The sequence below is a fragment of the Camelus ferus genome, chromosome 6 (genome assembly GCF_009834535.1).
Source record: "Camelus ferus isolate YT-003-E chromosome 6, BCGSAC_Cfer_1.0, whole genome shotgun sequence".
NCBI lineage: Eukaryota > Metazoa > Chordata > Mammalia > Artiodactyla > Camelidae > Camelus > Camelus ferus.
The window spans coordinates 70,447,712-70,473,388 of NC_045701.1; the positions used below are offsets into that span (position 1 = coordinate 70,447,712).

The 25,677-nt window shown below is 38.8% G+C and overlaps 1 protein-coding gene and 1 long non-coding RNA gene across 4 annotated transcripts in view; one reads left to right on the forward strand and one right to left on the reverse strand.

Moving 5' to 3' along the window:
- Positions 1 to 25,677, reverse strand: part of NEK9 (NIMA related kinase 9) — a 34,222-nt gene continuing 8,545 nt past the window's right edge. The window contains exons 7-23 of one of the 3 annotated variants that reach the window (XR_004320845.1): positions 24,403 to 24,513; positions 23,529 to 23,593; positions 21,301 to 21,351; positions 20,650 to 20,842; positions 18,910 to 19,054; positions 17,454 to 17,654; positions 17,219 to 17,265; positions 15,825 to 15,980; positions 14,386 to 14,494; positions 13,762 to 13,923; positions 10,270 to 10,440; positions 9,446 to 9,505; positions 6,920 to 7,125; positions 5,678 to 5,839; positions 4,208 to 4,420; positions 2,430 to 2,691; positions 1 to 837 (exon numbers count right to left, since the gene is read on the reverse strand). Coding sequence is in view for 1 of the 3 variants with exons in the window: in XM_032482392.1 (XP_032338283.1) it covers positions 2,569 to 2,691; positions 4,208 to 4,420; positions 5,678 to 5,839; positions 6,920 to 7,125; positions 9,446 to 9,505; positions 10,270 to 10,440; positions 13,762 to 13,923; positions 14,386 to 14,494; positions 15,825 to 15,980; positions 17,219 to 17,265; positions 17,454 to 17,654; positions 18,910 to 19,054; positions 20,650 to 20,842; positions 21,301 to 21,351; positions 23,529 to 23,593; positions 24,403 to 24,513 (2,175 nt within the window). In the remaining 2 variants the exon portion in view is untranslated. Of the gene's footprint in view, positions 2,692 to 4,207; positions 4,421 to 5,677; positions 5,840 to 6,919; positions 7,126 to 9,445; positions 9,506 to 10,269; positions 10,441 to 13,761; positions 13,924 to 14,385; positions 14,495 to 15,824; positions 15,981 to 17,218; positions 17,266 to 17,453; positions 17,655 to 18,909; positions 19,055 to 20,649; positions 20,843 to 21,300; positions 21,352 to 23,528; positions 23,594 to 24,402; positions 24,514 to 25,677 lie in introns of all 3 variants that reach the window. The other 2 variants (XR_004320844.1, XM_032482392.1) reach the window with 2 other exon arrangements.
- On the forward strand, positions 15,117 to 24,702 carry LOC116664349. The gene is made up of 3 exons (XR_004320848.1): positions 15,117 to 15,256; positions 16,525 to 16,586; positions 24,642 to 24,702. It is a non-coding gene; the product is annotated as an uncharacterized LOC116664349 (long non-coding RNA).

Sequence of the window (25,677 nt, forward strand, 5' to 3'; positions counted from 1 at the left end):
TTTTTGTGCAAATATCCCTTGCATTGTTTCTGTTATAAGACCATCAATTTATTTATACAAAGACTCACTGAATCAAAGATTCGTGAAGGCCTAGAGTCTGGGTTTTTTTTTCCCCAGTGACAAAGGTCCATGCGCAGGCTTACTGAGGCATAGCACTGATTGAGAGTTTAAATGTTTATTTAAAACAGAAATGCCAAACCACTCCACCCTCAACCTTTCAACATCTGGCTAACAATAAGCTAATTCTTCAGCAACAATGTCAGAGCAGAGGAGTAACTCAGGTTATACTATAACTCAAAAGCAATACTACTGGAAAACTTAAAACACCTAGCACTACATAAAAAAGAAAAATAGGACACAATTTAAGAGAATGAGCTAGAGAAAACCATTCAAAGGCATTTCTGATGCTTCACCTTCCACTTTTTATCTGATGTGTGGCTGCCACCTTTGAACTGGTTTCTATTTGCATAGCTTTTTGGTGGGTAAAATCATATGGCTGTCCCAGGCACAATTTGGGAAAGTGCAAATTGTCTCTAAGGCACAGAACTTAGATTCTCAGCCAGATTAACAGCAAACGTAAACTTCTCAAGGGAACATGCTAGAGAAAATGACCCCAGCGTTCCACTGCTAGAGAGTGATTCCCCCTCTGGAGCCAGAGCAGGGCTCTCACCCTCTCTTCAATGCTCACTTTCATCCCACAGTCTCAGCAACGTGCCCATGTTCCTCAGTTCCACGGCAGAGGCAATACTCATGATTAACAACCAAACTGACCCTGCCTCTCAGGCCTGCTGAGATGGTGAGCATGAGGGATACAGGAACGTGAAAGGCCAGTCAGTCCTTAAAAAAAAAAAAAAAAAAAAAAAAATCAAAGTTGCATTTACATGATGAACCAAAACCCATTGTTAGGGTTTGTAGCAAACCCCCAAGTCCCCAGAACTTGTAACTTTAATCCAGGGTTGGCCCCTTCCCTTATTTTAAGAAAAGGCTTCGGTGATTACATTAGTACCATTGTACTAGGCTTCCCAGAATTGAGAAAACAATGGGAATATCAAACCAAAGAAGATCCCATTGAATAGAGTTGCCCATCCCCAGCTGTGGGGTTTTCCCAGAGCAGCAGCCTTTACACCATCAGTTTTAGGGAAATAGCAAAAATTTCCATTGCACAGGTCCTCCCAAAACATTAAACAGATATCAAACATTCATTTTTTGGTTCCAGAAAATAAAACAAAAATTAATCTAGCTGTTTCTAGGGAGGTAGGATGTGACACTCATTAAGGCAGTTCCTGTGACCCAAGATACTAAAGGAACATTCCAAAGGTTAGAGGTGGAAACACATAGCTCACATCCTTAAGTAGAACCATCAAATGTTTCTAGGACACTTTCTCTCTTCAGGAAAGCTTAGCTTGCTCCTGTCTACAAGGACATGAAGACACATGGATCAGAAGGGAGCTCTCAGCCAAATTCCTCTCACTTGGCAGGTTCCTCTTGTACTATTAGGCTTCAGGGACTACCAGGTTTTGGTGCTGGCTTTGGGCCACTCAAGTAGGAAAGATGATGCATATTCACTGATATGGCTTCATAAAATACCAAAAGGGGAAAAATACTGACTAGACATACAGAAAGGGAGTGGTTGGGGCTGCTGTCAAGATTAGAACCCTAAGAGCCACGAAGGCAGAGGCACAAGAAGCCTTCTTGGGCAGAAGACTCAGTCACTCTAGGCTCTCTTGAAGATACCAAGTAGAGGCATATAAAGGAGGACCTCCCCTCATGGTTTTCTCTTGTCTGTTCCTACTGACTTAATTCTCTGCAAGATGCCTCATCTCTTAGAGGTATCTTCCAAACCTAGGAAATCCCACACTGCACCAGCCTGAAACTCCTGCTGTGTGATGAGGAAGGACCTGCCCTTCTTTCTCTACTCCTCACTGAAGAAATTTCAATCAACCCTCAGAGGAAAAGCAATCTAATCTACTTCTCCTCCTAAAGCATTTAGCTGCACAAAGTAATTGAACTTTCTGAAAACAAGCCCCAGATTGACTCCACCAGACATATTTTCCTGGACTCCGGCTCCTGAGAGGGCTTAGAACACTTTACCACTCTCCAGATGACCCTGGATGGGCCACACTGGTTCCAGCCCACTCCAGCTTTACACTTTAACCTCCTCCACCCAGAGGTGCAATGCCTGGTGTTGAATTCCTAAGGCAGCTTCCAATTCATGGTGAAAATGACAAATGGGATATAAGCTGCTACCAGCAAAATTAAGGTGAGCATTGTGTCTCCTCTTCAAAGGTGGGATCACCAGATGAGGTACAGAGCTGCTGTTGCTATGGCAGTCACTGAGGACAAAGCCAGGGCCACGGGGCCCTTCCATTTTCCAACACAAAACCACTCCTAGATCCTATCTAATAGGCAATGCTACTCTCCAAGTGTACATGGAAAGTGCTTCAGAGCCTCTGCCTTGCGCTCCTTGTCTGCAAGTGAATGAAGCCAGGAAAGCGCTCTCTGCATTCAGTAAGTGTGCTGTGAAGGTCTTTGGATCCCAGTTTCCTGGAGGCTGTAAGGCTTAGGAGACTAGAGGCTGGGTCGACAGGAGTCTGTTCCCAGGAGGCACCAGGAATCTGAATCTAAGTCAGGCTTTGGATCCATTTCCATCTCTTCCTTTGCTGTCTGAGTTCCTTTGGAATGCATCCCCACCTGTCCAGATAAAACACAGTTCCACATTAACAACACCGCCACCTAGTTACAGCAGTTTAATGCCAATATCTAAGGATGTGTAGCCAACAGTTTTGTGAGAAGCTCATAATACTACCTACCTTAATAATATAGGACCTTAGATAAAGTCTACACCTTTACATTTGCTGCAAGTAGGTAATCAACTATCCTGGTTTATCCAGGACTACAGGATTTTCTAGGATGCAGAACTCTTAGTTTTAAAACTCAAACAGTCCTAGTGAAACAGTCCTCCTGCCTGCTACCTCTGCCAATCACCCTTGCTTCCCTCAAGTATGTATAATGCTTCCCAAAGTAATTTCATAGACATTATTTCATTTAATCCTTAAAACAATCACACCAGGTGGGTGATACTACTTTATTCTTTTAGGTGAGAACCAGGGCTCACAGAAACCAAGTAATTTGTCCAAACACATAAAGCTGGTAAATGGCAAAGCCAAGGGTGAAACGGTATTTCCCCAATCCTAGTTCACTCTATATACAGTGATACTATGGCTCTTTAAAAACAATGCAAGCAGCATCACCTGTGAAGTATTTTTACCAAAAATGTTTAACTTGAATCTAATCAAGCCTTAAGTCTAACTTTCAGTTTTCAGAAATGACAGGGTGACGTAAGAACAAATTAAGCAACATCTCAAGAAATTAAGACAAATCCAGAATGTGGGACATTCTGTGAAAGCAACTGACTCCATTTCTTCAATAAACCAATGCCATGAAAATTAAAAAAAAAAAAAAGGCAAGGGGTGGTGGTAGAGGGAATTTTCTATATTAAAAGAAACAAGAAACATAATGTAACGGGGTTCTTGACTGGATTTTGGTCTTGATAAAAACAGTTATAAGGACATTTTTATTGGAAAACTAGGGAAATTTGAGTTCAACTAAGTACTAGATGATAATTGAGGATATTACTGTTATTTTTAATACTGTGTGATAACAGTATTGTGGTTATCCAGGAGAATGAATCTCTTTATTTTGGGATATATGTAACAAAGTATTTAGGGGGGCTATGTCATGACTTTCATAATTTACTTGAAAATGATTTAGCAAAAAAAAGAAAAAGAAAAAAAATATACATACACCCATATTTTAAATACACAGAGATACATACCTACACATATTTTAAACACACACACACAGACACACATACACATTTGAAACACATACAGCACATGTTAACAAGTGTTGAACTGAGATGGTGGATGTATGGGTGTTCGCTTAACTGTAATGTTTAAAGTTTTTCATAATAAGTAAAAGAAAAAACAAAGGTAACAAAAAAAACAATGGAAGTTAGGTGATGAAAATTATTCAATCCAGGGGTGTGAACAAGGCCAAGGCTTCCAGGATTCATTACAAAAGTTACATCATCAAAAGGTTAAGTACTTGCAAAGGAATAAGTCTATTTTTTTAGTCTTTGGTGTTTTGCTTCTGTGATTCTTCAAAACAGAATCAGAAATCGAATTAATTCTTTTAATGCTCTCACCTGCTGCCCTCCTTCTAACTTCTTGTTCAGCTTCTGCAGTTGGGTAAAAATCTGGAGGTTTTCTTGCTGTAGCTTCTGTTGTTCAGTCAGACACTCCAACACCAGACCCTGTAATCTCTCAACCTCTACCTGCAGAGTGCTGCATGCACAGGAAGGAGGAGTCAAGGGTGTTCCCTTTCCAGCACATGTTCCTGCAGGATTCAGCCGAGGTGGCTAAAAAGAGAGGAGAGAGAGGTCAAAGGAGATTCTGCCCAGATGCTACAGCTAGCTCCCCAATCCAAATGTCCTCTAAGTGCTATCAGATTTTACTTTTAAAGTAACAAGATAAAATACATATACACGTGAAGTAAATGCAAGAGAAACAGAAAATTGCTGGGATTACAACAGAACCCAGCTCTAACATAAGAGAGTCAGAGAACTCTCAATGCCTCAGTCCCTGTTATGCTAAATTAAAAGAATAATCAATCATCTATTTTGGAGGACTTCGTGAAAATTTTTACAGTGCATTGATGACTTCCCATTTAAAATGCTGAAGTGAGGGAAAGCACAATTTGGTTGGGAACAAGTCTTTCTGATCATTGTGAGGACACTGTGATGCAAAGGGTGAATATTCATGAAAAACAGCGGATCACACTTTAGAACAGATTTGAGAAGTGCTGAGTAAACAAGATCACCAAAACAATTCAGAAGGTTACTTGACAGAGGATTTAAAATGTTTACCTTGAAGTTTGAAAGGTTTTATTTCTTCTTCTGGAAAGCTTTTTAATTATCCTAGCTTGGATTTTTCTCCATTCTTCCACTGTACTTTGTTTATAGCAAGGGTCAACAAATGATAGCCTATGGGCCAAATCCGGCCTACTGCCTGTTTTCGTACATAAAGTTTTATTGGAACATAAACATGCCCATTCATTATGTATTATCTATGGCTGCTTTTGTGCTACAATGTCAGTGTTGAGTGGTTGCAAGAGACTGTATGGTCTGCAAAGCCTAAAATAATTACTATGTAGCCCTTTAGATAAAGTTTGATGTCATCTAATTTACAGTTTTATTGAGATATTTACCACAATTTCATTTCTACCAAGGTTAGGTATACATGTGTTGCTTCCTTACTAGACTACAAGTATTATTTCTTACTTATATTTAGTACCTCCAACCTACCCTAGCAGTGTCATGAAAAACTGGATTTGAATTTTGGAATTTCAATTTTGGTACTTCTGAGGCAGAGAGAAAAGAAAGACAATCCTCTGGTGTAGAAAGGTGTGTGCCTGTCAAAAATGTGAATGGGTAGATACTTTCCCATCAGTTTAGCCTTGGGTAGAAGCTTTAAACATTACTAAACAGACAGTATGAGTGATGTAGGGCAGCTGGGAAACCAATGAAGCTGGAGAAGGAGACAGTGAAGCCAAGAGAACCAGGCAGGGTTCACAGCCACTGTTTACCTAGTTGTGATTTAAAGGCAAAAGCTGTTACCCAGGCTCCTGTTGGGGGCTTGTGTTCCAGAGGAGCTTCAGAGGCCACTTTGAGTCCTTGCAGCTCTTCGTAGGGCAGAGTATCTTTCTCAGATTGTGAAAAGGCTGCACTTAGGGGAGATGGGCTATCAGGCATAGGGATGAATTCTGCATTTTCCAGCTCCTGTGTATTAAGAGAAAGAATCTCATCAGTTCTGTTTGAGCCATTTTCTTTCACCCAAATTCCCTTTGCTCTCTCTTTCTTTCATTCTATCGAGACATCAGCACCCTCTAGTGGGGCAAGCCAGCTGTGGTTACAACATAGCTCAGCCTACCTGTCAACATCCTGTCATCCCTCCCTCAAGGAGCAATAGTGAAGCGAAATCAAACTCAAATTCAAGAACAGTCTGGAGTATCTGGCATGTTTCCCCAACATACACTTAGTCTACACAGGCTACTCAGTAAGTTGGGAAGCTCTAAGGTGATGGCAGTGAGGCCAACTGCCAGGCTGAAGCTTTAGACAGAACAGTGTGCTGCTTCCTCCACTCATACTCCTGAGCAGCTATCAAGCTTAATCTTATTATAGAGGGAGCTTTAAATCTATGTTTTGTTTTTTTTTTGCGGGGGGGCGGGTGGTGGTGTAAAAATTAAAAAAAAATTCAAACTATAAATGTTGACTGTAGAAAATGAGAAAATATAGATGGGCAAAGGGAGATGACAAAAATCACCAGTAATCCCATCACTCATAGATAACCACTGTTAAAATGATCAGTATGTAGCTTTCATATTGGACATTCTTCTAGACATTACATATTTTCTAAAAGAATGGGTCATACTGCTCAGATATCCCATCCTTTCTTCATAGTCATATGTTATAACCAACTTGCCATACAAATAAATAAACTCCAACATTTTTACTGTCTGCACTCATAAAGCATTTCTCTACTGTAAGGCAATCCAACTGCCCCAATATTCTACTTCTATGAACCACAGTACCAAATCTATAAGCTTAATCTTTGCACACATGTACTGCAAAAACTGCCTTCAAAGAAGTTTGCATTAATTTCCATTCATGTAAGTAATAAAGACATGAGAACATCTTATATCTTTTCTTGTCAGGAAGAAAAAGAATTAGAGATTTGGTGGTTTTGGTTCAAGTAGACAGTAGAAACCTAGACGACTGCTGCAAAGCACTTGAATAGGACATAGGAAACAGTGAGATCCTTTCTAGTCCCCACAGAGGTATCTCTACCAAAGGAATTACCTTTCGAAGCCAGCCAGGACAAGAGCTGCTGGCGCCACTGCTGATCCTCATGGCCTCTGTGGGGCTCACTAAACCTTCCATTCCTCGGTCTGCTTCCATTGTTCCTCGGAAGCCTCCACTTGGATCAGGAGTTTCAGATTCCTGTGGACTGTCCTCCTCTTCTCCCCCACCGCCGCCGCCACCTCCTGGGCTAGAATTCTGAACCACTGACAGATACACAGAAAGAAATAGAGAGCTTTGCTCTGCAGCAAGAAAGATTTACCATCTGATAGCCCCACTGACCCCTGGAGAGGTCCCTACAGTTGCATGAAGTGGATTAGCAACAGTAAGTCAGATATTTAGGACTAAATTTTCAGTTTTTACACAAGGGTCTTGTATATCAGTATCTTCATGATAATTTACTTCTACTTTCCAAATGTGCTTATCCCTATGTTCTCAGCAGATTATCAGTGTCTACAGCATTACTGACTACTCACCCCAACCATATCACCCACACCTTAACAGATATATCCAGACTCCAGCATAAAGGTTCATCTTATATACAAAGCTTTTTCACATTTGAGCCAAACACCTCTTAAAGCTACCATATAAGCTTACTATTAATTCCTTTTCTGGGGAAACACCCAAATAGAGAAATCCTCAACCACTCAATTCATTAAATTCTTTAATGACTATTTGTAAGAATTTTAAAAATATGATGGCTGGTTCTTTTAATATCATGCAGCATATTCCAAGTTACCTTTAATTAAGATAAGTGTAGTCAGGAGAAAATGAAACAATTTTAATATGGGCCAAAGAAAATATAACTAAGAAAGTAATTTACCAAAGCTTGAAAAAAAAAAAAAAAGCAAGGTATATTCTAAAGTTAAATGTAAGTTTGTTTATGGCCACCAGCTAACCTGGCTTGAGAACTGACTATGCCACACTGGGATCCTACCAAAACAGCAGAACTGTAGATGCCAAAATAAGGTTTGAACCTTGCTTTTTTGTTTTGAATGGATTTTAAAAATTATGTTACATTTGATATATACATTAAGACTATTTTTAACACATATGTAAGCTTTGATGCCTAGCAAAATAAACACAGATGAAATCTATTACGTGAAAGTACAATTACTTTCCAATATGGTAGCTACTAAGTAAAATTAAAAATTCAGTTCTTCAGTCACAGGACCCACTTTTCAAGTACTCCACAGCTACATCTGGACAGCACAGAGACAGAACACTTCCACTGCTGCAGAAAGATCTACGGGACGGTGCTGAACTAGGACATAACCTAGATTGCTTTACCTGCCTTGTGAATTCCTTTCTTCTCTGGCCTCCTACTCAGATTTTACTACTTCTGATTAATTTTGTATTTTTCATTTCTTCATAAAAAGAAAACTTAACCACATATTTATGTATCTTTAAGCAATATATTATTTATTTTGCTTGTTTTTGAACTTTACAAAAAGGCATGTAGGCTGCTGTAACTTGCTTTTTACATTTCACATTATGGAAACATTTGTAGATGTTACTCATTTTAACTTATACAATATTCCACTGGATGGTTATACAACATCCAACCAACAAATATGTATTGGGAATTTACCACTTGCCAGGCACCCTTCTAGGCAATGTGGATAAAATTAATGAATAAAAAAGACAAAAATCCCTGCCCTTACAGAGTTACATTTTTGAGCCAATGGACATGTGCTTTTAATCTTACGTTTTTCGTTTAAATACTGTTCCAGCAAAACAAAGCTGTAATAGAACAGCTGTGCTTAGCAAAAAGCATTTTACATTTGCGACAGATATTAATATGCACAAATAGATCCTGAGCAATGGATTACTAAAAGAAACTAATAAAATGTGTGATCTGTGTGTGTATATAAACTAGAGTTCAACAAATCTAAATCAGATTTTCAACTGTCTTTTTGGAGGATTAATTTACTTTCATTCTGGGTCTTCATCTGTTTTGACTCCACAAAATACCAGAATCCAGTTCTGAAACATCAAAGACTACAGGTACTCTAGCCAATGGAAAACCGAAAGGAACACAGATTCAATTTCCTGGCATGGTCCCAAATCAGAACCATGAAGAAAGCAGCCAAAGGAAAAGTATCAGAGAGCTTTGGCTGATTTTCCTAACCATATTGAAAGTTTAGCCAACTTTTAATTCTGAGGGCCTGTTTTGAAGGACTATCTCTATAGACTGGGAATACTATGGAAGTAGAGGGCAGACAGAACCCATAGCCCCTAGCACAGCAAGAAAAGGAACAGTACGTAAGTCATCACATTGCAATGCTGAGCAAGTCACTTTATTACTTCCATGTGCATGGTGGCAAAGATGTACTCTCCCTCTAACCACAATGTAAAAGTCATAAGTTATTATGAAATCTACCAAAATATGATCCTCCCTCTTGAGCATGGTATTCCTCATTTCCCAAAGATACTTCCTATTTCCTTTTTTGGGAGACTGCACAGAATTCAACTCTAAGACTCACATCTCAGAAAACCACTGGTACTTGAGACACTGCTACTTACCAGTTCCAATGGATAAGCCACTGCTATTGGAACGGATGGTCTTAGAATTCAATACTTTCTCTGAGGAAAAATATTTCAGTATTTAGGTAAGCACTGTGTATAGTTAGAGGCAGAAAAAGTGAGAAGACTAGGATAGGGAGTTAATCTAGGAGATAATTGCTATTATCCCTCACACCAGATATAATTAAATACTGTTTTAGATATAAATATTACAAGCCAAGTGCCACTAGCTACTCTAACTATATTCACAATGTAAAGTAGCAATTCTCCACTTTAACTATTCTTTGGAATCATCTGGGAAGCTTTAGAAACTAACAATGCCTAGGTCCCACCCTAGAGGTTCTGATTTAATTGGTCAGGACAATGGGATTTCTAAAAACTCCTCAAGGGATTCTAATGCGCAGCCAAGGTTGTGAACCACTGACCTAAAACAATGAACTTGTAAACCTTCACACAGGCCTTTATAATTTACTTCATAACAAAGGAATATTTATGCAGAAAGAAGTTACGATTTAGTTTTAGTTTTTCTTTTAAAGGTGTACTGAATGTTTCTCACAAAAGCATGAATACAGATAAACTAGGGAGCAACTAGAAGTAACAAATTCTCTGGCAAGGGTGCAGAGCCTGAAGTTATCATGAGGTGGCAAATGACAGAACTCAAGAAATGCCAATATTCTGTTTCTGCCACTACATATGGTATCAATGACCACTATAAGACTTATAGAAGTAGCTTCTTTGGGATGCAAGAATGTGACCATCAGTAACTTAGGTGTGGTTCTATTCTCTGTCAAAGCCATCCCAACCCACACATATGAAACCCTTACCAACAATGAGAATGGTATGCCAGCCACGGCAAGATAGGTCTGGGACATGATGCAGAGATCCAAAGATGGGCCGAGGCCATGAAGTGCAGATATCAGAGCCATGAGGTCTCTCTGTAGGGGTCATTGCCAGGCGACCATTACCACCATTGCCCCAGGCAAAAATGTGATTATCTAGACAAAAAAATTAAACAGCAAATAGTTTAATTGCACCTTGGCTTCCCAACTCTTTTGGGTCCCCCATCTTTATGTCCTAGAGCTGAAAGACTTTCCACTATGTACAAAACAAGGTAAAGCTATTTATTCCCTTATATAAAGCATAAACAATACCTGACGCCACCTACGTAAACATGACCAGCACTCCTACATACTGCCATCTATTCATTCACTCATTCAACACTTTTGGTCATTCATTTAAATGTTTATTGGGCATCTGCTTCATGACAGGCACTGACTGAGGTGCTAGAAAGAGAGTAGTAAACAAAACAAAGTCATTCCCCTTACGGAACTGACACTCCAGTGGGGAGAGACTGATAAACAAATTATTTCAGGTAGTGACAAGTGCTATGAAGGAAGATAAATGGTAAATAAAAGTGAAAATAAAGAATAATGGGGTATCATTAATTTAGACAGGGTAGTCAGAGAAGTACTTGTTGATACTTGAGCAGAGACCTGACTGAAGTGAGATAACAAAGTGGTATCTAGGGGAAGGGCTTTCCAGGCAGAGGGAACAGCAAGCGCAAAGGTCCAGTGTAGGTAATGTAACACAAACACGAACAAGAAGTCTCCTGCAGCTGCAGCAAAGTAAGGGAGGGACAGTGGTCACAGAAGAGGTCAGGAGGTGACTAAAGTCTGGGTCATGTAGGCCACTGCAATGATTTTAGTTTTTATTGATTGAGATAGGAAAGCATTAGATTCTGAAGAGTAGGTATTTAAAAGGAGCTCCCAGGCTACCATGAGAACTGACTGCAGGGGACCAAGGGTGGAAGTAGGGAGACCAGTTGTAGTAGTGAAGATGGTAAAAAGTGGCTGGATATATTCTGGAGATAATCTGTAGAATTTGCTAATGGATGGGACTGGGGGTGTAGGATGGAGTTGCCATTTACTGAGACAGGAAGGCTGTAGGAGGAACAGATTTGAACAGAAAATCAGAAGTTTGATTCTGAACATAGTAAGTTTGTTTGAGATGCCCATTACTTCTTAACCAAATCATGATATATTTTAATGAAAAGGGGGTGCTACTAATGATTAAGCCAGGATAATAGGCATGAATCAGGACTGACCTGGGAAGACTGGATTATAAAGACTGGACCTTATCTTTAGGCATCCAAGTCAAGGGGCTGTTGAAAAAGTGAATCTGCAGGTCAGGTATGGTAATATAAAGCTATCAGTGTACAGGAGGGATTTAAGGTAACAAGCTCACTTAGACAGTGAAGGGAGATGGTGGAGAGAGAAAAGGATTGGATACTGCTCTCACGGCACTGAACCCTTCTCCCTGCACTGATCTGTTTATATGTATGTCTCCCTTACTAGTCCATGAGTTTCTGGAGGACAGAGGCTTTCTGAGACTCAACTTTTTTTTTTTTTTTAATTAAAGTATAGTTAATTTATATTATATTGGTTTCAAGTGTACAACATAGTGATTTAATATTTTTATAGATTATACTCCATTTTAAGTTACTATAAAATAATGGCTATATTTCCCTGTGCTGTACAATATATCCTTGGTGCTTATTTATTTTATATAGCAGTCTGCATCTCTTAATCTCATACCCCATCTTACCCTTCCCCACACCCCTTCCCACCTATAACCACTAGTTTGTTCTCTATAACTGAGTCTGTTTGTTTTGTTGTATTCATTTGTTTTATTTTTTATATTCCACATATAAGTGATAACATACAGTGTTTGTCTTTCTCTGACTTATTTCACTAAACATAATACCCTGTATGTTCATCCACGTTGTTACAAAAGGCAAAATTTTCATTCTTTTTATGGCTGAGTAATATTCCACCATTTATATACCACATCTTCTCCATCCATCCTTCTGTTTATGAACAGTTATGTTGCTTCCATATCTTTGCTATTATAAATAGTGCTGTTCTGTACATTGGAGTGGATGTATCTTTTTGAATTAGTGTTTTCATTTTCTTTGGATATATGCCCAGGAGTGGAACTGCTGGATCATACAGCACCTCTATATTCTCAGAGCCTAAAAGAGGACCTGGAGCACAGTAGGCACTTAGTTTCTGTCTGCTGGGTGAATGATGCAATCAGGTACAGCTCAGAGGAGTAGAAGAACATTTATAAGAGGTAATATGCCCAGCCACAGAATCCAATTTTACACTCATCATTCTGAAGTTTTATCTGAGAAGTATACAGATCTACTGAAGAAATATTACCTCTCTGAGGCCCTGTCAGAAAGTGCTACTGAACTTGCTGTACTATATTTACTCCCTAGTGACATCCTGATTCTATCTTTCTAGGTAACATTTCCATTCATCTGGTCTGAACTAACCAGTCTGTTCCCTAAAACCCCTTGTTTTGGGACAAGCAGGGAAGGTTAATGTACCACTCTGAAGGTTGGTTCACTTAATTAAATATGGTAACAGATCACTTATCTGACACTATCCCTGGACCTCTCCTGTGTAAATAATAGGCACAGAACAAAAGAAAATAGAGACATCCCAGAGCAGGAGCAATAACCAAAAAAGCCAAAATGAGTGAAAAGATAAGAAGATGAAACGTGATTTTTTTTTGTTCACCAGCCATGAGAAAGAAGTGGCTACAAAAATCAAAAAAGTTTAGAAGGTGATGCAAGAAGAGAGAAAAAAGGAAAAAACAAAGCAGAAGAAAGAGGAAAGGGAGTGAAGGCTAGCAGAAGTGGCAGTAAGGATGAGAAGCAGTGATAGGAGCAAGAAGGCCCCGAGGAGAAGAAATAGCTGAGAGGAAAGAGAGATGAAAATTCCATTAGGTCAATCAGAAAGCTAAGAGACACAAGGTACACAGCCCTTCAAGCCTTAGCAGTCCCTAAGTACTGCAGTGTAACTGATCCCGACCAAGGAGCAAGGTTAAATTATGTTGTTCTCCTTTCTAACCATTCAGTCAACATTTATTGAAACCAACATGGTGCTGGGCAAGATATATATATATATATATGTGTGTGTGTGTGTGTATATATATATATATATGTGTATATATATATATATGTATATATATTATAACTCTTAAAACATTTATCAAAAAAGTTAAAGTTAAAAAGTAGAGACTTAGGATACTAACTTGTCATTATAGAAGTCTGACCTTTTTACAATTACTCTGTTGGACACATGAAAAGTTAATGAAGCTCCATATGCATAAAAACTGGCCACCAATTTAACACAAATAAAAAAGTAAACATATGATCCAGCTATATAAATAACCAGTCCAACTCTTTCCCAACCAAAATTTAAACACAGCCATCCATCCAGGAAGCTTGAAACAATGTGTAGACTCACCATCTGTGGCAGCAATAGTAAACTCATCACCACAGGAGACTCTGATCACTTGCTTTCCACCTAGGGGTCCCCCCAACAGGTTGATTCCTAGACGCTTCTTATAATTCCCAACGCCCAGCTGTCCACACTTGTTGCAGCCAAAGGTCAGCAGCCGACCTCGCTCTGAGACAAAGGGAAAAGTAACCAGGCACCAATGGGTCATGGAATAAAGGGAAAATGCAACCAATGCAGAGTCCCATGGACTAGCCTCTGGTTGTTAAGAGTATACAAATATAAAGCCATCCACATGATCCTGGACCTAGGGCAGCTAGGTATCTAGATCAAGGACCAGTTAGATCCAGGAAGTGACTCAATATTATATATTCTATTTTAAATGTGGAAAATGGTTACTATCTATCTTAGGAAACTTATAGATGTGGCATTCTCAGTAAAGGATGTATTGATTATGCATTTACAATGATTACCAACAAAACATTTATTTGAATGCCCAAGTTGTTAATCAGACAATACTGCATGATGGGGGGAAATCAGGAAAATGTATATATAGTTAGAAGAGCTAATACTTGATAGAATAAAAGAGCCTGAAATACTAAGGTCTGCGTACACAGTTGTAAATCAACTCACCATCAATGGCAGCAGTGTGAGTCTTGCCTGGGGCAATTGTACGGATCTTGTAAAAGGATAACTGTTTGGCCAAGGTAAAGGAGGTTGTGTAGGGAACTTCATGGTACGCCTGAAACAAGGTAAAACACAAAGCAGACTCATGAGGTAAAAAATGGAGGAGAAACAGGCCGAAAATGTTGTCATGATGACCAAAAGGCCTTCGAACAAATCACATTACTAAGAAGGTGCCAGGTAGCTTTTCATCTCCAACAGAATACAAGAAGAAATAAGCTCAATATATAATCAGAGAATTTAATTTGTATGAGGCAGAGCTTTCTGACAACGAAAGTTTTAGATTCCTAAACTAGGGTATGCAAAACATGGAATCTCCATTCCTGAAGGCATCTATATTAGAATAGAATCGACATTTGTCTTGGTTACACGTAACAAAAGCAGGGCAAGGAATTAAAATCTTGGACTCTCTCCAGCCCATAAAGCAACCAGTTTACTGTGATCTAATTTGACCTACAGTGTTCTCAAGTTGTTAAAACCCACATTCCCTTTAGATAAGCATAAAAATAAATCTTCTCATGTGAGTTTAAAATTTCACAACAAATCAATGTTATAACAAAACTCAAATTCAAGTAGTAGTGCTAATTCTAAATTTGCGTTTTCAAACTACACAGACACCCTCCCTAGACTTGCTCTAAATTTGTACTCTCCCTTTTCAGAATCACTACTTTGGAGATTGCTTTAAAATTCTTATCTTTTCCATTGAGTCAGCAAGCTTTTGTCTCTTAATTTCTTTAGACAATGACAAAAACTCATCATATTAACACAAAGAGGAGACTAGGACTTATCAGTGGTGACTTTTATGACATCCTTGAAGGAGGTGAGTGATACTTACATTTAATAAGCTGGTATAGAATCAGTGATTTCTCAGCAATAAATCTAAACTTTCCAAGGAGGTGATACATTAAAAAATGTTTCTTTTCATGTTAATTTTCCTATACCTATTTCAGTGATAAGGTAAGAATCTGAATTCTATCCCTTGATTGTAATCACTTTATTAAGGTTTAATAAACTATACAATATTGTACAGCTTGACACATTTTTCTGTAGGTATATAAATGTAAAACTACCACCCAGATCAAGATATAAACCATTCCCATCACCCTAGGATCCCTCTCACCCTTTGTTAATACCTACGCCCCTCCTCCCAGAAGTAACCATGATTTTGACTTCTGTCATCATAAGTTAATCTTGCCTGTTCTTAAACTTCATATAATGGGCATCATATAGTATGTACTCTTGTGGCTGGCTTCTTTTGCTGAACAAGTCTGTGAGATACTCATTTTATTCTTAAATCACATTCCACAGTCACAAATCAGCATTCCCAAAGAAATTCCAACCTAGAGAAATTCTGACAATGTATTCAGGACACCAAAGGGGATACTCACTTCATGGTTGATGATTCCAGACATGCACTGATTAAGACCCAGTTTGTTGAATTCATTGAGTCCACAGGCCAGCACTTTGCCTGACTGGGTCAGTAGAAATGTCCCATCACAGCCACATTGGACTGCGATGATGATCAAGGCCTTGGGAACATCCACCTGTAAGAAAAATAAATCCCCAAACATAACTTGTATTAGGAAAAAAACCTCTCAAATTCTTTCAAAAGTGACATCTTGCATTTAGCAGAATGACTATAGGGAAGTAAAGGTTGCACTATTCTCTTCAGAACTGCCCAGCAGCTTAGAGGCTACTGTTTTAACAAGGAGGTCTAGTTTTTTAATAAAGTAAAAGGTGGCAATTCCAGATCAGCTAAACAGACAGCTCCTGTCAAAGTTTGTTTTAGCAATAGGTTCTAGTTAGGAAGACTTCTCAGAAAACACTGGGAAAGGAGAAGCCTCAGTCTATTGCTGACTTTGTCCTCTGAGGTGGAATGCCCATGACAGTTATAGAAGAAACTCAGTAGCCCTGTGGGGTCCCAGTCTGGTCATATTATAAGTGAGATGGCTGAGTACTGAGGTAGCAGGCAAGACTTCTGAACACTCACATCACTCTGCAGCTAACTAGATAGGGCTGGAGAATGGTGGGGAACATGATGGATGTCTGTGAAATGTGAAAACTCAAACTTCAAGTCTTCTACTACAGTCTCTTTCAGGAAAAGAGAAGCAGCTGTGAATCCTATTGAGTGAGAATGGTCCAACAAATATGTAAGTTAATTTTTAAAATGTAAGTAAACATTGTTAATACTGAATGGTATAGTCAATTATAGTTAACCTTCCAGTTGGTGAGCCTGTGTCCCAGGGTGGATGTGACAGAGATGTGACCATGCTCTTCCTCAGCTGGTCCTGTGCCAGCTCTTACCACGCCAGCCCTTGCAGTGCTAAGAGTAATTACATTTTATGTTTCACCCAGCATGACCCCTAAACACAAACAACTATTTCATCTGGTGTCCAACTGTGGAAATGGGGGTGGGAGTGTGGCATAATGGCTGTGCTGGGTTAAGGAATAGTATATTGCTTTCCAGTATCTTCCCAAGGAATTTTCCAGAGTGTGTTTAGCTTGATGTGACTTTTTCACCGTACATGCTGATTTTACTGCTCATCCCAGTGTAAGATGTGACCCCAGAATGCCCACAGCAGCTATATATTCTTTTTCAACTTTCTATGATTTAGTCAGATGACAAAACCACATAGTGCTAAATTAGGAATCTTGGATTATCAGTCTTCCAGACAGGAAATATTGCAGGAGTAACATCTTGATATGAGGAGTCAGGGAAAGAGGACACACTACTGGAGTCTGTGTGACATAGGCTTTAGGAAGAAGCTGCCTCTGATTTTACCTTTTGTGGTGTATAATAATCCTCTTCTGAATCCAAACCCAGTCGTCCTGAGATAGACATAAGAAAGAAAATCATTAATACAAGGGCCTCCTTCCCAAGGAAAATGTTCTATAAGATTCTCTTCTACTGAATTAACGCTTCTCAAGTAGAGGATGCATGATGTGTTACAGGCACACAAGCCTAAAGTCAGGCTGTGTGCCTGGGAAATAGTGGACAGAAGCAAGGCTACACCTACCATATTCACCACAGCCCCAAGAGTAAACTTCTTTGTTTCGTGTCAAAACCACCACGTGATTATCTCCACAGGAGACCTGCTCCACTGGATTGTTCAGGAAGAAGTTCAGCTGCATGGGTTCTAATACTTCAGGGCCAGCAACCTTGTCTACCCCCATGCAGCCATAATAGTCAGATCCAAAGGCATAGAGCTGACCTTCATCTGTGAAAAGAAGGAAAGCACAACCCATCAAAGGAATGACTTATTTTGTCTAATTAGAGAGCTGGGTAGGGCTGGAATGAGGATGACCTCAGCCAATGATTTCACATGAGATCATATCAGAGAAATCCTGCACAAGTCTAGAGTTGTATTTGGGGGGCACGTGTACTGTTACAATAACAGTTTAAAAAAATAGTAGTAGGATTATCATGTTAAAAAGGCTTAAACTTATATCAGGGCTATCTCTATTTTATAGAGAAAAAGAGAAGCACCAAGGAATCATCAAGTAAGTAATGGCAATACCAAAACTAAATTTTAGCTCCTGATTCCTGATTTAGTATTATCCACACCTCACTAAGGTAATGGTTATTTTATGCCCTCCAACAAGAACATACCATATATTTCTCCTAATCCTACCTCTTCTCTGTTATCCACCTGCCTTCTCCTTGCTCACCACTCCCCTAATACTACAGCAAGTTGGGCATGTTTTTAAAAATTCTTTTTCCTTTTTTTCTAAATTGAAGTATAGTCAGTTTATAATGTTTTGTCAATTTCTGATGTACAGCATAATGTTTCAGTCATATATATACATACATATATTTTCATATTCTTTTTCATTATAGGTTATGACAAGATATTGAATATGGTTCCTTGTGCTATACAGAAGAAACTTGTTGTTTATCTATTTTATATATAGTAGTTAGTATCTACAAATCTCGAACTCCCAATTTATTCCTTCCCACCCCATCCCCCCCCCAGTAACCACAAGTTTCTTTTCTGTGTCTGTGCATCTGTTTCTATTTTATAATTACATTCGTCTTTTTTTTTTTTTTTTAAGATTCTACATATAAGTGATTATCATATGGTATTTTTCTTTCTCTTTCTGGCTTACTTCACTTAGAATGATGATCTCCAGGTCCATCCATGTTGCTGAAAATGGCATTATTTTATTCTTTTTTATGGCTGTGTAGTATTCCATTGCATAAATATACCACTTCTTTATCCAGTCATCTGTTGATGGACAATTAGGTTGTTTCCATGTCTTGGCTATTGTAAATAATACTGTGCTGAACACTGGAGCGCATGTATCTTTTCCAGTTCCCTCCAGATACAGGGCATGCTGTTATTAACGTGCTTTGCTCATTGTCTTTGGTTCTCTGGATGCTTTCTTTGTTATAAAATCCCAACTAAAACTGCACAGAATTAGGTATAATACTCCACATTAAATGCACCTGGATGCTTTCTGCTGATGCCTTACCTGTCACACAGACAGTGAAATCATCGCCACATGACACCTGACGGATAGCTTTGCCTTGCAACTTTTCCACGTGCTTTGGCTGTCGGTAGGAGGCTTTGTCTCCGTGGCCCAGCTGACCATGGAGTTTAGTACCCCCTTGCATGTTCTGTGAAATAAATAGGTCTTGTGAAATTTTAACTTTTCATGCCAAAACTAACCTTTAATATCACTACTTATTAAGAAAAATAGTAGGAAAAAATCAGCTGGAAATTTAGAAATGAAATTTTAAAAAGGGGGATGAAACCTTTTAATGTAGGTAGTAAAAAACCCCTGCCAATAGGTAAAGATTTTTAAAGTATCCCAGATTGATATCCATCATGTCTTAAAAGGACACATTCCCAATTTTGTCTTTCTCCTTCAAGTCTAAGGTGAATTGTCTATTTAATTATGAGTGATGGTGAAAAGATTCTTTATATTGTCTAATTTGATTGTTTTCTATAGGACTACGGCCTCTTGAAAATCCTTATAAAATTTTTACAAATTTTGGTCACAATTTCCTTGAAATATGGAATAGTTATAAGGAATCTGGCTATATCAAAGAGGCTGCTATAAAGCATTGAGAATAGTTCTAAATGATTTTTCAACAGTTTTACAGAGATAGGTAATTTTTCCCATTCAATAACTCAACTGTAAGTCCTTATATAAATGTTTTTTAAGGCATTAATATCACTCCACCTCTAAAAGCTAGTTCTTTAAGGGAAAGAATTTTAGGAAATAACAGCAAGTTAACACTCTAAAACAGAGACCAAAAATGAGTGATTACTCATTTTTTCTTTCAATCAATCAATTAATAGTTGAGTGTCTACTCTGTCACACACTGGGGATAAAGCCTGTCCTGACAGAGAAGTTATCCAACACTACTGGAAAAAATGAGCTCGCTCAGGAAGAGGAGGAAGAGGAGGAAGAGCAGGAAGAACCGAGGGCCTAAGACAAGGTTGAGTAAAGGAAAAGCAGCCTGAAATTAGCCTGAGAACGCACAGCCAGAGACAGGAGGAAAGCCAACAGAATATGGTCTTATGGAAATCAAGGGAAGACAAAGCTTCAAGAAGGAAGGAGTAGCCAACTATGGCAAATATGACAGGAGGTCAAGCAAGAACTAAAGTGTACATGTCTGTTTTATTTCACAATTTAGGTCATTCTGTCAAGAGTAGTTCAATCCAGTGGCAGAAATGGAAGCTGTACTGTAGGTGAATGAGGAACAAGTGGCAGATAAAACAGAGATCAAATACAGGCAATTTGTTCCAGGTGAGAGGGTGGAATCTAGAGGGGAACAAAGGAAAATTCTACTCCAGATATACCATCTCAGTCACTGATGGAGGTTGCAGGATTTTCCTGACATGGTACACGGCTTTATTTGTTTACAAAGCTATTTCACAGATATGAGTTACTCTGAAATGCATGGTAATAGAACAGAGTTATTAAGCAACTTTCTGAAATCACCCAGCCTGTAGGTGAGAGCCTTTTTTCTCTCTCCTTCATTCATTCATTCAAAAAGCATTTACAAGTGACCTAACATGTACCAGGCATTGGAAATGGATCAGTGAACTGAACAAAATCCCTGCTCTCAGAAGAGCTTACATTCCATCATCCCATGCTGACACTTCTGCAGCACATGATCAACCAACAAAACACTTAGACATCGTGGGCCCAGTAAACAAATGAGGCTCACATCACTGCTCTAAAGTATGTAGCTTCACTTACCACCCAGGTGTACAGCTCCTTCTCCACTGTGACCACAGCAAAGTGGGTATTCCCTGCACACACCTGCCGGGCACTACAGCCACTCTTGATGACATCCAGTTTCTGGGGAGTGGATTTCCCACCACCCCAAACATAGACTTCACTGGTTCGGGATGTTACCACAGCAATGGGTGCTTCAGTCACAGTGCTTGACCTGCCAACAACCCCCAGAAAAAAGGCACATTTAATATAAAAATTATATCAAAGAAAAATGCTTCCAGTCTGTTCCCTGAAAAGAACTGCAAATTATGGTATGAGAAAGTATGTTCTTTCTCGACAACTTATTTCAACCCTCTATCATAGCAGGCTTTGCAATCCCTGCCTCGGGGTTTCATCACAGCCCAGCCAGATCAGATTCCAGTCTGATCCACAACACCTACGCTTTTCAACTTTTTAACATTCATCACTGTAATGATGTCCACTTTAGCATGAGAGTGAAATTATAGCTTGCTTTTTCTCCAAAATGACTATCTGACATTTAAGCAGATGTTGGCTTCTGAAAGGATACCAAAGGCTACTTACTGGGATCAAACAGTGTTCAGACCCAAGAAAGACAGACCCCTTGGTGGTAATTTAAGACATGCTATTTTTCAAGAATCTCCTGAGCATTACCTTGGTCTTTTTGTAGGTGCATTAAGCAGTGTGACTTTTTCCTCCATCTCTCTACCAAAAGAAAAGCAAAGATACATGAGAGAAATAACAGACTCCTATATTGCACAAATGTCTCTTTAATATCTTTCACAGGTTTAATCTTCTATAAACTATAATGCCTTCTACAACGTTAAAATACTTTTAGGAAAGTACTTCAATACAACTCAAACACTTATATAGGTCTGGCATTAGACAATTTGTCAAATACAAGGGGGCCATTTGTTTTCTATCTCTGAGAAATGTTCCAGGCTGAGACAAAGAGCCTTGAGAACTCTGATGTACATTTTAGGAAACTCCTGACATCTCCATCTAGTCTGCCCACTGACTCCCTAAACTCAACATCTCTAAAGCTCAGCTCATTATCCTTCTCCTATTCTTTCGACTCTCCTAACTCTACAACTGGAACACCCATTCTCCCAGTGAAGTAGGCTTAAAACTTCAGTCTTCTTAGACTTAGCTGTCTCCCTTTCCTCAACACTCAAATTCTAGAGATTCCACTTATACAATGCCCTTTGTACTCGCCTCTCCTAATCGGTCTCATCATAGTTCCAATCCACTTTAACCAGTCCTGTACTGATTTAACACTGATATTAGTATTGCTAAATAACTCTTCCTAAGGCATGCCTCTCATCACATGAACAGCCCTCCCATAAACATCCAGTACTTCTGTACTAGCCCTTAATTAAGTACAAATTCCTTCCCCTGACATTCAAGATTCTCTACCTCCCTTTCCAGTCTTCTTTCCCTCTATTTACTCCCATGTTCCAACCCAGGGCTCTCATTCTGCCTCAATCAATTATAGCTGAATACCTGGGGTGGCACTTAAGTGCCAGTATTTTTGGAAGTTTCTGGGGTATTGCTATTTAGAGTGCCAGATCTAAAACCACTAATCTAGCCAAACAGAACTTAGTGCTTCCTGAGTATTTCCACAATTTCCTGTGTCTATGCTTTATCTGGAAAGCTCTTTATCTTATGTTTTTCCATCAAAGAACAAAGTTCTAACAAAGTACTTCTTGTAAGTCTCTATCTCAATAAAAATTGCAGTTAAAAATTATCAATGGAAATATCTAAATAAGAGATTTAAACAGTGATTATATTATTGGAAAATAAGCCAGATAAAAAATTTAAATATGCTTAACCAGCTCTAAAGGGTGATATTGCCTGAATATGCATAGAACATAAATGGAAGGTCATAGTGTGGTATCTGGAGTATTACACATAAATCTAGGCACTAAAACACTGGCTACAGAGCAACTGGAGAACTAGAAAAGATTAATTTAATACAAGATAAAGGTACTACTGACCAAACAGCAGATTATGGAATTAGGTATATACTGAATGCATCTAAGGCAAAATTTGAAAAAGAGCACAGTAAATGTTTGAATACTGGGAAGATATGGAAACAAAGAACTAGTAGGGGAGAAAGAAGGGTGATAAAGCAAATATAGTGTAACAGGATGAATAGAGATCAGAACATTTAAGGAGGATAAAGAATAACTCTTCCTTTGAGATAGGGTTTGAAGCCTCCTACAAAAAACGAGGAATAAAGGACCTCCTTCCTACCTCTAGAAATCTCTAACACTGAATAAATCTCAGGAAATAACCTGTCAGAAATCAAACAAGCTTGACTACAGGAAATGGGCAAAAGGTATTTGAAGACAACTCCTTCAACAGCAACCTACCATCTAAACAAATGCACTAAAAAACAAAGACCCGGTCCAAACTCACACTACTATCCACCAACTGTTGAGCACCTTGTGCCAGGCCCTGGGCTGAGCACTTTATATGCATTACCTCCTTTAATCCTCACCCTACTTTACTTTATAGAGGAGAAATCTAAGGGACAGAGATGTTAAATAACTTGACAAAGCTAACGACAGAAGTCAGATACAAACAATAGCCCTCCTCTCTTAATTTCTACAGTCCAGTGCCCCAACTCTACATTAGAATTCACAGATGGGGGTAGTGAAGTGCTCTAAGGGCTCATCGGTACAAACACAGAACGAAGTAGGCAGGCCAAGAAGATGAAAGTCAGGAGCTACCCTCAAACAGTGAAACCAATGTTGGTAGAAAAATAGCACCAGAGTGGCCAAGTTAGGAAACACTACCCTCTCTCTGTAGTACCCTGATCAGGCCTCTAACAGTCAACTGTCTGCGGAAGACAATGAAACGACTTCTTTGTTCTTTACCTTCTGCGTTTCCTGAGGAGGGGGCAATTCAGAAGTTCTTCTGCAGTGGGTCTCTGCTCAGGATCCTAAAAAGTACCAATGGGTTAGTTTTAATTTAAAGGAAATGGGCAAAGTGGGAACTAAAGAGACATTTTACTTCCTCTCTGAAGGCTGCAGGTTAGTTATTCCACTGTATATCACCCTTTTGTTTCAAAAAACAATTTCTTATGTCACATTCTATGCTTCATGCTTATCATCTCATTATCATCAATACTTGTACATGAATGAGATGTACCTTCCTCACTTGTTCTAACAGTAAGGGCAGTGGCTCTCAAATTTCAATATATATATAGCACATAAGAATCTCCTGGAGTGCCTGCTACAAATAAAGATCTCTGGGCTTTATCCACAGTGATTCTGATCCAATTGGTCTGGGTTAGGGCCTAGGAATCTTCATTTTCTTCTTGTAAAACTCTCCCATCCCCTGGCGATTGTAATGCCCGTGCTTTCTGGACCATCTCTGAATACTGCTGACCTAGAGCTACATTGCAAGCCAACCGTGACATTTAGAGCTAGATACATTCTGCACACTAGGAATTCTAAATTACCACTATTATTTTATAAAATCAATTTACAAAAATTAATCTTGATCATAAAAAATGGAGCACAGTTTAGATGGTAAAATCATTTCACAAATTAGTAAAGTAAGAATTTGTTGGCTGAAGCATACAAGTATCATGAATTGCCAACGCCTATTCTCCTGGGCACAGCCACAAATACATCCTACCCTGGGGAAGTGGATATGGTTTTGTGCAGGTCCATCTATGCCACAGTCCAAACACTAGGACTGGAAAGGAAAACACTGAACTGAAATCAATATGTAGGTCACACTTACCTGGTCGAGGCATGCATGGACCATCTGGATCAGCTCCAAAGAGTACTGGCTAGAATCAACTTCCATGGCCCGGATTCCTTGTACAATCTTCACACACAAGTTGAGTGGGTTCTAGGAGAAAATGATTCTTATACTGTTCTTGGTTATACAAGGATATTATAATCTACCAGTAGGGGATCTGTGGCTATTATTTAAAGAAGTGGCAATAGTTCTGAATTTGGTCTGACTTCTTTTTACAGCTATTAGTATAATCAGCAAGAAATTGTTAGAAATGCACTGCTGCTATCAGAGAGAATGAAGCCAACTGACCAACAAAGAGGTATGACTATGAATACTACTTAGCATATATTATAATTTGACCCTTCAACTGAATCCCAAGAAAAAAGAAAGTTTAGCAGTGCTTCTTGGCTTTAAGTTATCTCCTTTGCCAACTAATTTGCCTCCTACTTTATACATCCTAATAATGATTATATACCACCACCTTTACTGAGAGACTACTAAATAACATAACTTGCATACATAATGTTTTTTAACCCTTGCAAACACCACACAAGGTTATTATTATTACCTATTCAGATAGGTAAAGTGAATTGCCCAAGTCTACACAGATAGTAAAAAATGGAATCATAATTCCAACCAGTCTATCTGACAACAAAACTCATTTTCCTTCTACTATATTATTTAAGAGAATTAGATGATAGATTGGAATGAACTTCAGGACTTAGAGAAATAAACAGGTCTCATACAAGGCCAATGCATGCTGCATTATCTTACATTTGCATTTTTATACACATTTTATGTATTAGCAGAGCATCTCTGTAAGAGGAATATGTATTTTTTTCCCTTCTTATAGACAATAAAATACAAGATCAAAGAGATGAAGTGATTTGCCTAAGTTCTCACACCTGGTTTGTAGAGGATACTGGGTGTGAATCTACTTTTGCTACTCATATTGTGTTCCAAGTCTAGGAGCATCAGCACCATCTGGGAGTTTGTTAGAAATGCAGAATATCAGGTCCAGCTCCAGACATACTAAAACAGAGTCTGCATTTTAACAAGATGCCCAGGTGATTTCCTATGCATATTAAAGGTGGAGTAGCACTGCTTTACATTGGGCTTTACTTAAGAAGAAAACAGCTTAAAGGGATTTGTTGTCTATAAAATAATAACAATCTTTAGTAAGAGTCAGTGTATAATTTTTCATAAAAAAGATCAAAACACTTTAACGAGTATTATATAATTTGCTTTTAAAAAACAATATAATTGAAGCATAAG